The 12,234-nt window shown below is 36.8% G+C and overlaps 3 protein-coding genes across 5 annotated transcripts in view; 2 read left to right on the forward strand and 1 right to left on the reverse strand.

The window, feature by feature from the left end:
• Positions 1–10,748, reverse strand: part of LOC110829565 (uncharacterized) — a 173,054-nt gene extending 162,306 nt beyond the window's left edge. Inside the window, exon 1 of the mRNA XM_022063404.2 lies at positions 10,524–10,748. The gene's annotated coding sequence lies outside the window, so the exon portion shown is untranslated. The remainder of the gene's footprint in view (positions 1–10,523) is intronic.
• Positions 143–5,708, forward strand: LOC110829572 (uncharacterized). 3 transcript variants are annotated; one of them, XM_022063420.2, is made up of 5 exons: positions 143–950; positions 2,051–2,183; positions 3,473–3,605; positions 3,879–4,019; positions 5,125–5,708. In XM_022063420.2, the coding sequence occupies exons 3-5, from the start codon at positions 3,486–3,488 to the stop codon at positions 5,203–5,205; spliced, it is 342 nt and encodes a 113-aa protein (XP_021919112.1). In that variant the 5' UTR covers positions 143–950; positions 2,051–2,183; positions 3,473–3,485; the 3' UTR covers positions 5,206–5,708. The 3 variants fall into 3 exon arrangements, with proteins under 3 accessions (XP_021919112.1, XP_021919115.1, XP_087211359.1); XM_022063423.2 differs by lacking the exon at positions 2,051–2,183; XM_087355233.1 differs by lacking the exons at positions 143–950; positions 2,051–2,183 and adding an exon at positions 2,405–3,226.
• LOC110829571 (uncharacterized) lies at positions 6,819–11,910 on the forward strand. The gene is made up of 5 exons (XM_022063418.2): positions 6,819–7,228; positions 7,582–7,823; positions 8,310–8,432; positions 9,178–9,309; positions 11,130–11,910. The coding sequence occupies exons 2-5, from the start codon at positions 7,599–7,601 to the stop codon at positions 11,211–11,213; spliced, it is 564 nt and encodes a 187-aa protein (XP_021919110.2). The 5' UTR covers positions 6,819–7,228; positions 7,582–7,598; the 3' UTR covers positions 11,214–11,910.
• Positions 11,911–12,234: the final 324 nt, after the last annotated feature.

A 12,234-nucleotide genomic window follows, 5' to 3' on the forward strand; every position in this document is an offset into this window, starting at 1 on the left:
TTTTGTTATCCACTCTCGAAATAAGAGGTATTCATTCAAAAAACATTTATTCTCGCATAGAAATAAGCCTCGTCGCTGTGTAAATTGCGCCCAGTGCGAGCCGCCATATACACGCGATGTGGCGAAATTCTACAAAAAAAAATATCAGCAATAAAGGCAGAAGAATCTAGGTCCATAAAAGACTACAAAAAATCTGTTATTTATGTAAGAAACTTTGAGTGTCATAACCACAACCGAGGAAATTCAAAAGGTTAGCGTCAAACTGAAAGAGCGTATAGATGGACTCAGAGAGAACAACTTTCGAATAGGAATCCACGTCCTCCGAAGTTATCCTGAGTCAGTCGAGGCCATTGAAAGTAGTTAAGTCTGATAACATACCGCTCAAATAATCGTACTTTGCTATTCTCCTACTAGCTTAATTTTGAATCACACGTGTCCCGTCAGATTCTACAGAGGCCCCTGGGCTGTGATTATTTCACAAGACAGCCTCCATTTTCACGGCGACTAGGCCCTCTAAAATGTCGGTAAGCTTCTACCAGACCACACGGCGCTACAACCCAGAAGACAGCCATCCTCCACTGTTCCCCGCTGGACAAAGAACTGATAACAGCTGTTTGGCATTTTATTTTCACAGAATCAGTTAGCTTTTAGGACGTATGCTTGAATCAACCGGCGGTGTTGAAATATCGGAGTCTATACTACGCACTCTATTCTACCAAGTGAGCTACTATAAGCTTCTCAGGAGGGTCACTTGTCAATGAAGTTTTTACGGCCACTGATTTAACTTTTTCTTTGTACGTTGGTGAAACCAGAATACAAAGCGTTTGGTTTCCACTCGTTGCCTAGAAGTAGGTTGTGGCAGTAGTTTCTTTTCCTCCAGTGAACTGAAGTGCAGTCAGAATCAGCTTGCCGATACTAAGAGACGCGAGTCGCCCACAAACTCCCCACAGGTACGTTCACTCAAACATTTGTTTCGTGTTCATTCATCGAAAAACCCATGTAGTTTTTTTTATTAACTTGCACTGTAGAGGGTCGCATGGTCAAAGTACTAATTTGATTTTCGAAATTTTTCTAGCTTTGATCCTGACAAATACACAATTCATAAAGAAAATAAGACCGATACTACGTATGTCAGTGGGCATATAATTACAGCCAATACTATCAAGACTTGAGTAGATACAATTCCCGAAATGTCATGTTTATTAATATAATTTTATAATCATACACAATTGCGGTGTAGAAACTCAATCACTGTCACAAGCCTTTAGATGTTAATCAGGAAATTTTGGTATCGTATAAATCGAGAAAGATTTGTGTAAAATGTGTAAAAAATAAATCATTTGGAGTTGAAGAGATAGGAAGGATAGCAGAATAGCAGCGCCAAAGAAAACATTGTGGAACTGAAGCTCAAATAATTAACTACTTAGACATTCGGTTCGTACCTCAAAGAAAACAAAAACCATCACCAATACTAATATAGATTTGTTAATGCTGTTTAGGGAAATAATCGCTGATATCCTGAGAACCAAAACACGTAAACACAATATCTCTTCAAAATGCTTAGAATTGCTATTTGTACAGGCAGGTGGTAATTACCTCTGAGCTTAAAATGATTAATAACGCAATTATATTTTAGGGCTACAACGGTGTACCCTTTTATATGAATCCGTGTCATGGAACCAGGTATGAGATAGCATGTTATGTAACCTGAATTACCAGCAGAAAATTATGGGGAAACAAAGCAGGAAGAGACAACAAACGCTTGAATGAGACCACTTACTACGTCACAGTTCCTAGAACCAAAATACTTTCATAATAATACGTTATATTAATAGAATTGACTTTGAGCTACTTATATTATAAATGATTGTACATATCCGCTATTTCAGTGTTCCTCAACCTGTCGTTAGCGTAAGTGACAGGTCGCGACTTAATTTGTTCTTGCCTGCAAATTTTAGTTAACATTACATTACAGGCTAAAAGTCCAATATTTAACACCTGGAAGAGTTACTATTTTACAATTGATGAACATTTTTCCATTTCATTTTAGCAACTGCTGGGCTGTTACATTTATTACCCTGGTCCGTTACACCGCTCAATGTGACCGGCAGTGTCTCAAGACGACTTGGAATTAACAGAAGTGTAACCAACCCTAGAACCTTAGAAGACTCATATTTCTACAAGTAATTTCATACAATATTTTATTTTCCGTCTATAGACAAACTTAAAATAATGTTGTTTAAAATTACTTAAAATTATAACATTCTCAGTAGATACTGCATCTTGTTACAAAAAATGTAACAAGATGCAGATGTTATAATTTTAAACAACATTATTTTAAGTTTGTGTATAGACGGAAAATAAAATATTGTATCAATAAAACACAAACATGACGCAATTAAGATATAAAGTAATTTCATATAACTTCGTGGGTGATGAGATCTCTCAGATTCTACTATTATATTAAGACGTTAATTGGCTATGTATTATAAATATACTAATATAATTACTCATAGTAAAGCAAGGCTAAATTCCAGGCAGTTCAGGATTAGAAAAATTACATTTTCACTGGCAGACCTATTATCAAGCCCCAAAGTTGTTCAAAATAAAAATTTCATGTTTTTTTAACGAATTATCTCGTTCGTGTCATTGAAAGTGTTAAACTGCTATTCTTATCTCAATACAATTCACTGCAGACACACACATAAATAACAAGTGAAAATATTCCAAACTGATTGGATATGGTAATTACTAAAGTACGCTATAATTAGTTATCAAGTACAGCTGTGCTTTATAGTGTAATCTGGCAGCTTTCTCGGTGTCTGATATTAGTGAGACTTGAAGTGAAAGTTTTATTCGCCGAGTGATATAACAGTCTCTGGCAACTATTAAAACGATCACATTCATAAAAAAGAACGGCAACTTTGCTGCTGCTTTTTCTTATACGGTGCATTTGAAAGTTCATTTAATGCAGTCGTCTGGCGTCCTTTTACTGGTTTCAGCGACTTTTACGAACTTTCAGATCTCCTCGTGATACTTTCATTAGTGCATTAGACTAGTCCGTCTCTTATGAAGCCTTAGACCTTAACAACCTCACAGTGTCCTCACATTTTCATTGCTGCTATGCGATAAAATCTACAATCCTTCAATTTGCCTGGACATTCGCAACTAATGGGGCAGATACCACCATATAAAGAGGCTATTTCTTGTGTTAAATCAAAACCTAGTTGACAACAATATAAAGCAACAGATGTTTTCATGTGTCCCATAAATTATTCGAACTGCAACCAACATTGTCCTAATGTGTAACATGTTAGTTTTATTGTAATTTAAAGTTATTTTCTAACACCAGATTGTCAAATAGTCTACTGATAACTTCTTCATCTGTATTTAAAAACATAGCATCGATGATGAATTTAATTCATTTATTAAGTAGGTTATAAATTAAATCCAAATTCATTGTTGTGAACAGTTTCCACGTCACAATGTCACGAATGAGAGAAGTATCAGCGATCCTGGTGGTGGTAATCGCATTGTTGACATCTGTAGCAGGATCACCACAACCCGAAGAAACAAAGAATGAAATCGACAACCCAACACCAAAGGTGGGAGGAAATCCCGTATACAGGTATTTTAAAATTTCTAACTTGAAATACTTGTTTTATACATACATCCAAATTCTCCCATACTATTTCCTAAAGATCCATCTTAAAGGTTTCCTGCCAACAATCCCTAGGTCTTTCGAGAGGTCTCTTTCCTTCAAGCTCTACACTCATTTCTCACCTCCACTTAGCGTGCTACATGCACCACTCATCTCTTCCTTCTCCATTTGATCACCGTGATATTCTTTGAGTTCAAATTATGTTATGTAATTACAGAAATCAGAGGCCATTGCACAGAAAACCGTGTCACAGACCGTGACGTCATCATCACCAACTGACAAGGTGCACATTACACGAGCACCACCAATACCGACTCCTTCCAGCGGCTTCTCCAAATTCATTAACGATATCTTCCAGGTAATTTACTTGTCTGTAGTAGAAACCCTTGGTTGAACACACCTGATACCAAATTCCTGCTACTAAATAAATTACGTAGTGTGGGGCGTAGAAATACAGCTCCATCCATTACGACAATGAAAAGCACATAATTTAGAGCTGTGGAGTACAAAGCAGCAACTGCCATCTGTTAACCGTTCGAAGATACATCACGGTCTGAAGCATGTTTTGTAACTCTGTAACACTCAGACGGCTGATTCTTTTTTTATTCAATTTGACGTACGTTCCAACGGGAAGCAGTACATTTCTTTTCCAGGTTTGTTTTTTACTACACTTTTCATTGGCCTTGATGTTAATTAATGTAGACACCAACTCACTGTTGCAAAGTTAACACCACACATTCTACAGTGCAGTCAGATATTACGTCGTCTTTTTTCAGTTAAATATTGAACATGCAGATATTTATATTAAAATTTGATTTTAATCAGAAACATAATGATCTGTGTAGGTTTATATGCGTGTACAAAATACATTCAAATCGTTCTTCATACTTCGTCAGCACGTATTCAGAGAGTTTATTTCATTTATTTGTGGCTTATTTAACGACACTGTCAGCAACTTAAGTACACATGCGTCGAATGATATGTTTACTGAATTTTAAGGGACATGTCAGAAGGCGGTCGTGGCCTAATTAATTTATTATCCTTGAATTTTCCTGAGGGACTTAGGTCGCGGGGCTGAGAAGAAATTCGGTACTTCCCTAATACGAAGCAAAATTGTTGTTAACAGAACAATTTAACGGATTATGATATCAATATTTTACGAACGTGTAATAAATTACAAAGAAATAATGAGATTAAAAATGGATGCTCTGAATAAAAACACAAATTTAGCATCGTTTTATAGCGCCATATTTATAAATTATCTTTCATCATCCATTACATCGCGGGGGTGGTACAAAATCTCAGGCACGATACGTAGAAAAATTCTGTCTACGTACAGATGTGAACAAGTCATGCTCCCCTGATCACATATTCCGCTACCTTACAATAAAACCGAAGCAGCAACAACGGAACCCCCTTAATGAGCAGTCCAAATCCCTGAAATGGTACTTCATGTGTTTCAGATTCCAATATCAGTTCTTAAGGCCGTCAGTAATTTCCTCAGCAACAGTTTTGGAAACGGCCAACTTCAGCGGAAATCTTAAAGCACTACTTTGAACCAAACCAAAACGGAAGGAAGCTCAACGCAAGGACCAAAAACGCTCAAACACAGGGGCCGTCGGCCCTAAAATATCCATCGTGCAACTCTCATAATGTGCTTCCGTTACTATTAACGGGATCTTGCCTAAAGGGTTTGTAACATCGCTGACAACATTTAGAACTGGACATTACGTTCGAAGGTGTATTTTCTGAAATGTTTAGAGAAAGAATTTGTAAACGTTTTTACGTTTAAAATAAGATCAATGTGTGATTCATTTCTAAATAAAATGCAACAGTGTTGAGTTTCATACACAGCCTCGCTTCCAGCCTTCGTGGCTTGTATTAATTTAAAAGTGAAATTCAGTAGAAATGGAACAGTCCTCAAAAATCTATAAAAGTGCACAAGATTCAACTCCGGGAACTGATAGGTTAAGCAAAACTGTAAATTAAAGAATTATACTATCCGTGTATATTCAATAAACTATGCTTTATGTAACAAGAGCAATAATTTCAGTTTTTGAGTGGCGGTCATATCATTATGTCACTAAGCTCCACGCAACAGAATCAAATCGATATGATAAAAAAATAATTTATTATATTTATGGGTTAGAGTTTGGAGGGGCACAAATACTTTTTCGATAAAAATAAGTGATGCTTAAAATACTGCATTGTTTTATTTTAATTCAGCAACAATTTATTTTAAACGTTCTACAAATGGATGAAAATTTGTCATTCCACTACTTTCCGGGTCTACATCTACTTAATTCAGAGCAGACACTACCCAAATGAATGCATTAGCTAAACTAATACATGATATTAAAGTGATGTCGTCTTTGTGACTCATCATAAGTAATACAAAGAGAATATTAAAAAATTGTGGAAGACACAATATCATTTTTAGGGTAAAGCATGGAGGAATCATAATACCCTTCGATGACGGACGGACGGACGGACGGAGAAGCTTGTCCATGGTAAGTATGGGAAAGTTTACCAAAGTCAGTGAAGCAGGTCGCTTTCTAAAAACCAAGTAAGTGATGCAAATAAGTGGTCCATAATCAGGCCTGCACGCTTGCTACTTAGTGCGCCAGTACCTGATAAAACCCACCGATATTTATAAAACAACTTAATACGGTAACATCTGTTAATTAGCGACATCGAAAGCGTTGTCCAGCTTAACTCCGTCCTGCTATGTGGCTTAAAACAGATATCAATACGACTGAAATGTCCGTCTTTTAGTAACTCATGCTACGATATCTTATTTCGAATCTGCTTCCATCATTCGGCCATTTGCCTCATTATTAACAGGACAAGAAGCCGGCTCTCTAAACAATTACAAATTTCAAACAATGGCGCTTGGCTCAGCTTCACTTATATTTAGGAAAATCCGTAGCTCAAGCCAACATAGACTTCTTTGACTCCTGATGTAACTGGAGACAAATACCGAGCTAGTAACTTTTAAAAGTTTTCGTGGCTGCAATTTTACCTTCCACAATCATCCTAGCATATACAGTGAGCAGGTAAAGGTTTTACAGGAGGTCATCGTCTGTGTCCAACACTGGATTGAAGTTGCAGGAAAAATCACGAAAGTCTCAGTATGAATGTCCGTGAATACAGATTACCTGTATCCAATTACATAGGAAACAGTAATCGTGGAACCGCCTATAGGGATATTTGAATCGTAATATTGTCAGCACTGGAATACGCACGAAGAATGTGACTGATACGAAGGTTACGAAATACTGAGCTGTAACTGGGCTACTCGATTGATTACAATGCAATACAGAGCACGATGGAAGAAAACTAGGTTGTAATCGCAGTGTGCCTTGTGACACTTTCCTCACACCACGCTGTGTTTACACTTTTCTTCTCGCTAATGCGCCTACTTTCACAAGCCGCGCGCTGTGGTGGGGCTCTTACTTGCCTGCCTGCTTAAAAGAAACCAGACAACCGCAACTTTACTGTCGTGCTGAAAGTCACAAACTCCTTGACGGCGGATGAAGGACCAGGGAGAAAAGGGCATCCTCATGTGTGAGTACGGATTTTAATTTTCATTCATCTGCGGACAGTCAATATTAGGACGAGTGTCATATCTCCTGAACATTTCTACTAAAATAATCCAGATTGTAGTCATTTACAGAAAAATCGTGAAGTCGATGTTGTTATCCTGAGTTGTAAAGGGACATATCAACGTTTCGGTTGAACATACTGCCTCCATCTTAAGGACGAGATCCGTATCTACCTACTTGTCTAAATCGCGTTACAACCCACGTGGCTAACACGCATTTTATACACTGGTTTTATGGATCAGTCTTCGCACTTTCATTGTACAACGCGAATAAAACGAACGTCTCGTAACTATTCTCCGGTACGTTTTATTGCAGGAGTAAATGGTATTAAGATGTTGCACAGGAGCACATCTGCGCTGTATCTAGTCTACCTCTCAGCTCTGGCGGTAGGATTCCCGATTTCAAACTCCTCTCACAACACGAAAGATTCCACGAGGACTGAACTGCTTGACGCCGGACAGAATGAGAGGACAGTCACTACAGAATCCATAACTTCGACGACTGCTGACAGCCCCGGAAATAACATCAAAGGAAGTTACAGCGAACCGTCTGCAGCGGTAGGTGCATTAGCTCGAGGCAGGTACGAAATCTCCCAGCCAGTCCATTGTCCTTGAAACTGAAAACTCAACTACCACCTGGAGCCGAGATTAAGAATGCGTGGAGCTCTAGCTCATTTCCATTCCATTTCATAAAATATGGATACATTGTTCTTATTTATTACATTCTTGAAATTGTAATACAATGTAGTATAAAAACTGCACGTGTTATAATAGAAATGGTTGTTACTTAAATTATCCAACTGAGTCTTAATAGATCAAATTTATTGAAACAAATTATTGCCATGTTTAGGACAATAAAATATGCACATATTGTCATGAATTCCCTTCTTCTTAATATCCGTGACTGTTTATTTTGCAGTGTAGTTAGTACTTAGAGAAATACAAGGAAAAATATTTTCTGACTGCCCTAAAACCAAAACAGATTAAAGAAGTTTTGAAAATTGTTTATTCAGTTTAAGGACACTAGGAACTCTTTTCTTTCAGCTTACATCACCAGACAAGAGTTCTGAACCAGTGGTAGATTCAGGGGACAGGACAAGAGTTGAATATGGACAAAACATGGCGTCTCTGAACTACTTCCAGACTCTACTTCTGAGTATGTTGCAGGTAAGATTATTTTTATTCTATTATGTACCCATTCACGGGTTTAGCGTCATCGAATTCTCTACAAACGTCGTTTAACGGCGGGTAAGATTGTATCATTCGACGCTGTATACAGTTTGATCTAATGACATCGCCGTTAAACAGCAAATGGAACTAATACTTCCCGGATACAAGTCCAAGGTATTACCGTTTTATCTACCTCCAGAAACGAGGATGCTTATGAACGGTGAATGACAAAGCATTTACCCAGAATTCACCAGGATATCTGAAACCTTAGTAAGGATAGGCAATGCCGATTACCTCCAGAATATAAATCATACGAGCTACAGGAAAAAGTTAAGTAAGAAATGTCGAGAAAATGCACCGTGAAACATGGATAAATATCTGAGATTCAAAGATCTAATATGAAGTACAACCCGTGAAAAACAAAGGCGACGCTGGAGTACAGCTCAACGTAATCTTAACCTTGTCTCGGAATCTAAAGACACGAAAACACGGCGTCAGAACCAAATTTATTTTGTGTCGGTGAGTAAATTACGAGAACAAAGATAAAATAGCCCAAGATCTAACCTGGTCTCGAATCCCTACAAAGATGTCGGGTTTAGGGATAATTCTTTCCTGTGATATTCCAAGATACGTAGAACTATGAGAATCTTACGGTCAATGAAGACTGATAGAGAATTTAAGCATTTAAAACCCTGAGAATGTTTGGATAAAAATAACAAAACCATTGCATTGACACGTACAGCCCAAGCCAATCGTGGACACGATTCGAGAGGAAGACAAATATGGCAATGACGGAGAACAGCTGGGTCAGGTGGGGCGCAGCATCGTGGGAGGAGTGGAAAAAGTGACCAACTTCCTCAGCTCTGCTGTTGATGTAAGCATTGCTCCTTATAACATTAAACTTTACTTTAAAATGGTTCTGATTATAGACAGTTCGTTAAGTTATAATTATTCAAGTTTAAGTGTAACATTAATTAAAATCCTAATTCAAAAATATTTGTAAATTTGTTCAAAACATTCTGTAATGGTCACTGTGACATACCGCAGTGAATGGATATGTTTCATTAGAGGAGTCTAACAGGGAAAGCTTACAGTCAGATACACTGTTTGCAATTTTGGACTGGTTTCTTTGTTTAAGGACTTGCTGAACTGTCATAATAAATGAAGTCTATTCTCCAATAGAGTTTAATATTAGAGACAAATTTCTATCACATCTGTAAAATGTTTGCTAGCAATTCTACTTCATCCGATAATATTGTTAACAGAGGGCAATGACAAGGTAGGAGATATATTTCCTGCGCTTTGCAGTTAATAGAATTGAGATTAATCTGACCATAAAATGCTCCCTTGGACTTCTTACTGACAAAATTATAGTAAAATATTAGACCATTATTTAAACAGATTATTTAGTTTTAGCCAGGGCTGTGAAGTCGGTACTAAAAACCTCCGACTCCAACTCCTTCATAGAAGCTCAATATGTATTAATAATGGTAAACCTACTAAAATGGTAAATGGTACCACAGGAGATTTCATCACCACCACGTTAATCGTCAGCCAACTTTTTAGACTTATAACCTATATTTAAATATACGTCTAATGGTTATTGCAGAGATCGGTTGATTTGTAGACAGTTTGTATTCTTAAGTTACCAGAGCCAAAGTTACAAAGAATTATTCCCACACCTTGTGGCTCAACGCGTCATTGAATCTCCCTAAGCGAGTGGCCGCCGGCGGTTCACACGGTAGCGGAAGTGTTCTTAAACTTTTATATCAAGGTCGGAGTAGGAATCGATACATTTTTACCGACTCCGACTCCACAGCCCTGGTTTTAGCCACAAAATAGCCTTATTTAAAGATTATTATGACATAATTAAAGATATGATCTATATAAATATTCCCCTTTAAGCTACTTCAGTCAGGCATTATTCACTGTCTTAGTTTATAAATAAAACAAGATTAAGATTACAATAAAGCCATTAATCTAACAACGCTGGAATACCTGCGTGCAAAACACACAAGCGAAACTAAACGTACATGGCATGCCATTACAATCTGTAATAATAAATAATTTATCTGTAGCTCCACTTACTTGGCAGAGGCGTGAATGTAATGTTTTTAGATGAATCATCATTTTTGACAAATCCTTGAAACACTGTCTCCCACGTCTTCAGAAGAATTATTATACCCAATCACAACGGTATTGATATTCTATGTCTCACTGTTATATATAAACTTTTCACGCCCTAGTGATGGTCAGTTTCTACAAGATTACACGGCGCGATAACCATCTTCACTGTCTACGCTTTCCGCACAAAAGAACCGCGCCGCTACATACCAATGGCATTCTGGGTCACAGTTTGGCTTCCCAGGGCGGGCAATAGAGTCCAGCGAAACTTCCCAACTTCACGTTACAAATTTACCTTTTAATTCCTTTTGCCACCGCCACAGTGCGAGTCGCTACAATACAGGCTGTAGCTTATACAAATATCTAAAATTATATATATACATTTATGTAAATAGGTTTCCAGACCATACATAGCACAACTTACAACTAGGAGGTATATGGCTTCTTTGTTAGGTCTTCTATCCCCTGAACAAGTTGTACAATGACTGGTCTGTAACTATTTAATGTTTAAATTAAATACTTGTATTTCTTGTCAGATATCCTTTGTAATAATTGTATTCTTGCTTCTAGTTACCATATGACATATTGAAGAGCTTTACAAGGAAGGCAACAGAAAAACTGAACAACATAGGATCAAAGATTGTTGGTCTTTGAAAGACACATTGTCTTTTCATGAAGTCTGTTAAATTTGGCAATACATGTTCATAAAGAATGTTTTAGAATGAATTCCAGAAATATAAAATATAAATGTAACACACAAACAAGAATATGTATGTGTGAAACTATATGGGTCCTTCCCATACATAATGTAAATAAATGTTTACCCCTTGTCCTAAGATTGTATCCAACTTACAGAAAAAGTTAAAGACCAAACTTCGACATATCATTCTGTCTAAGTGGTATTTTTCAGGTACGATCAAACCTATCATCACTTACAAATGTTTAAGAAATCATGTAATGTGTCATCTAAAATAGGATATACTGAATAATATAACATAATGTTGTAGAGCTTACATAACCAAAAACATTTAACATACAATGTCAGAATCTGTATCAGAAAAGGGTAAATCAAACCAATTTTTTTTGTTTTAAGGCAGTTTTTTTATGCACTCAATTCCACACTGTAATGTTTCACATTAAAGTGTTTATAATTTGAAGGTAGTTTCTATAAAAATATTTTCACGTTGATAAGAATGTACAGTCTGTTATGCAAGAAAGTGAACATAATTTTTCCTACCATCATACAAAACAATAGAAGTCTAGTATGCCCTAGTTACTGGGCATGCTTTGTCTAGCCAAATACATAAAAATAATTTCTGTGATTAAATATGCCATAAAATTATTTACAAAATGTGTGGTTTTTTCTTTCAACTTCTCGCATTATTCTTCCTATAACCTCTTTTTCCCCATCGTCATCCTCCATTACACTTGCACTTATTGAAGATAAACACTTGAGACACATACACGTGCATAGTACACCAGAAAGGTGACATGGTTAAATGTTGGTGGTCCAGGTGTAGAATCTAACTAGCACTTCATGATGTGAATGTGAATTTCTTCAAATGACTATAATAAAAATTAATGTGAGGTCATTAATGAGTCAATTAATAAAAGCTAGACAATAAAAAAATGAGTATATAATCACAATATTTTCATTATTTACATATACATTCAG

This window comes from Zootermopsis nevadensis, unplaced genomic scaffold, assembly GCF_977971745.1.
Source record: "Zootermopsis nevadensis isolate Lab colony 2312 unplaced genomic scaffold, Znev_1.0 Znev_ptg000024l, whole genome shotgun sequence".
NCBI classification, from domain to species: Eukaryota; Metazoa; Arthropoda; class Insecta; order Blattodea; family Termopsidae; genus Zootermopsis; species Zootermopsis nevadensis.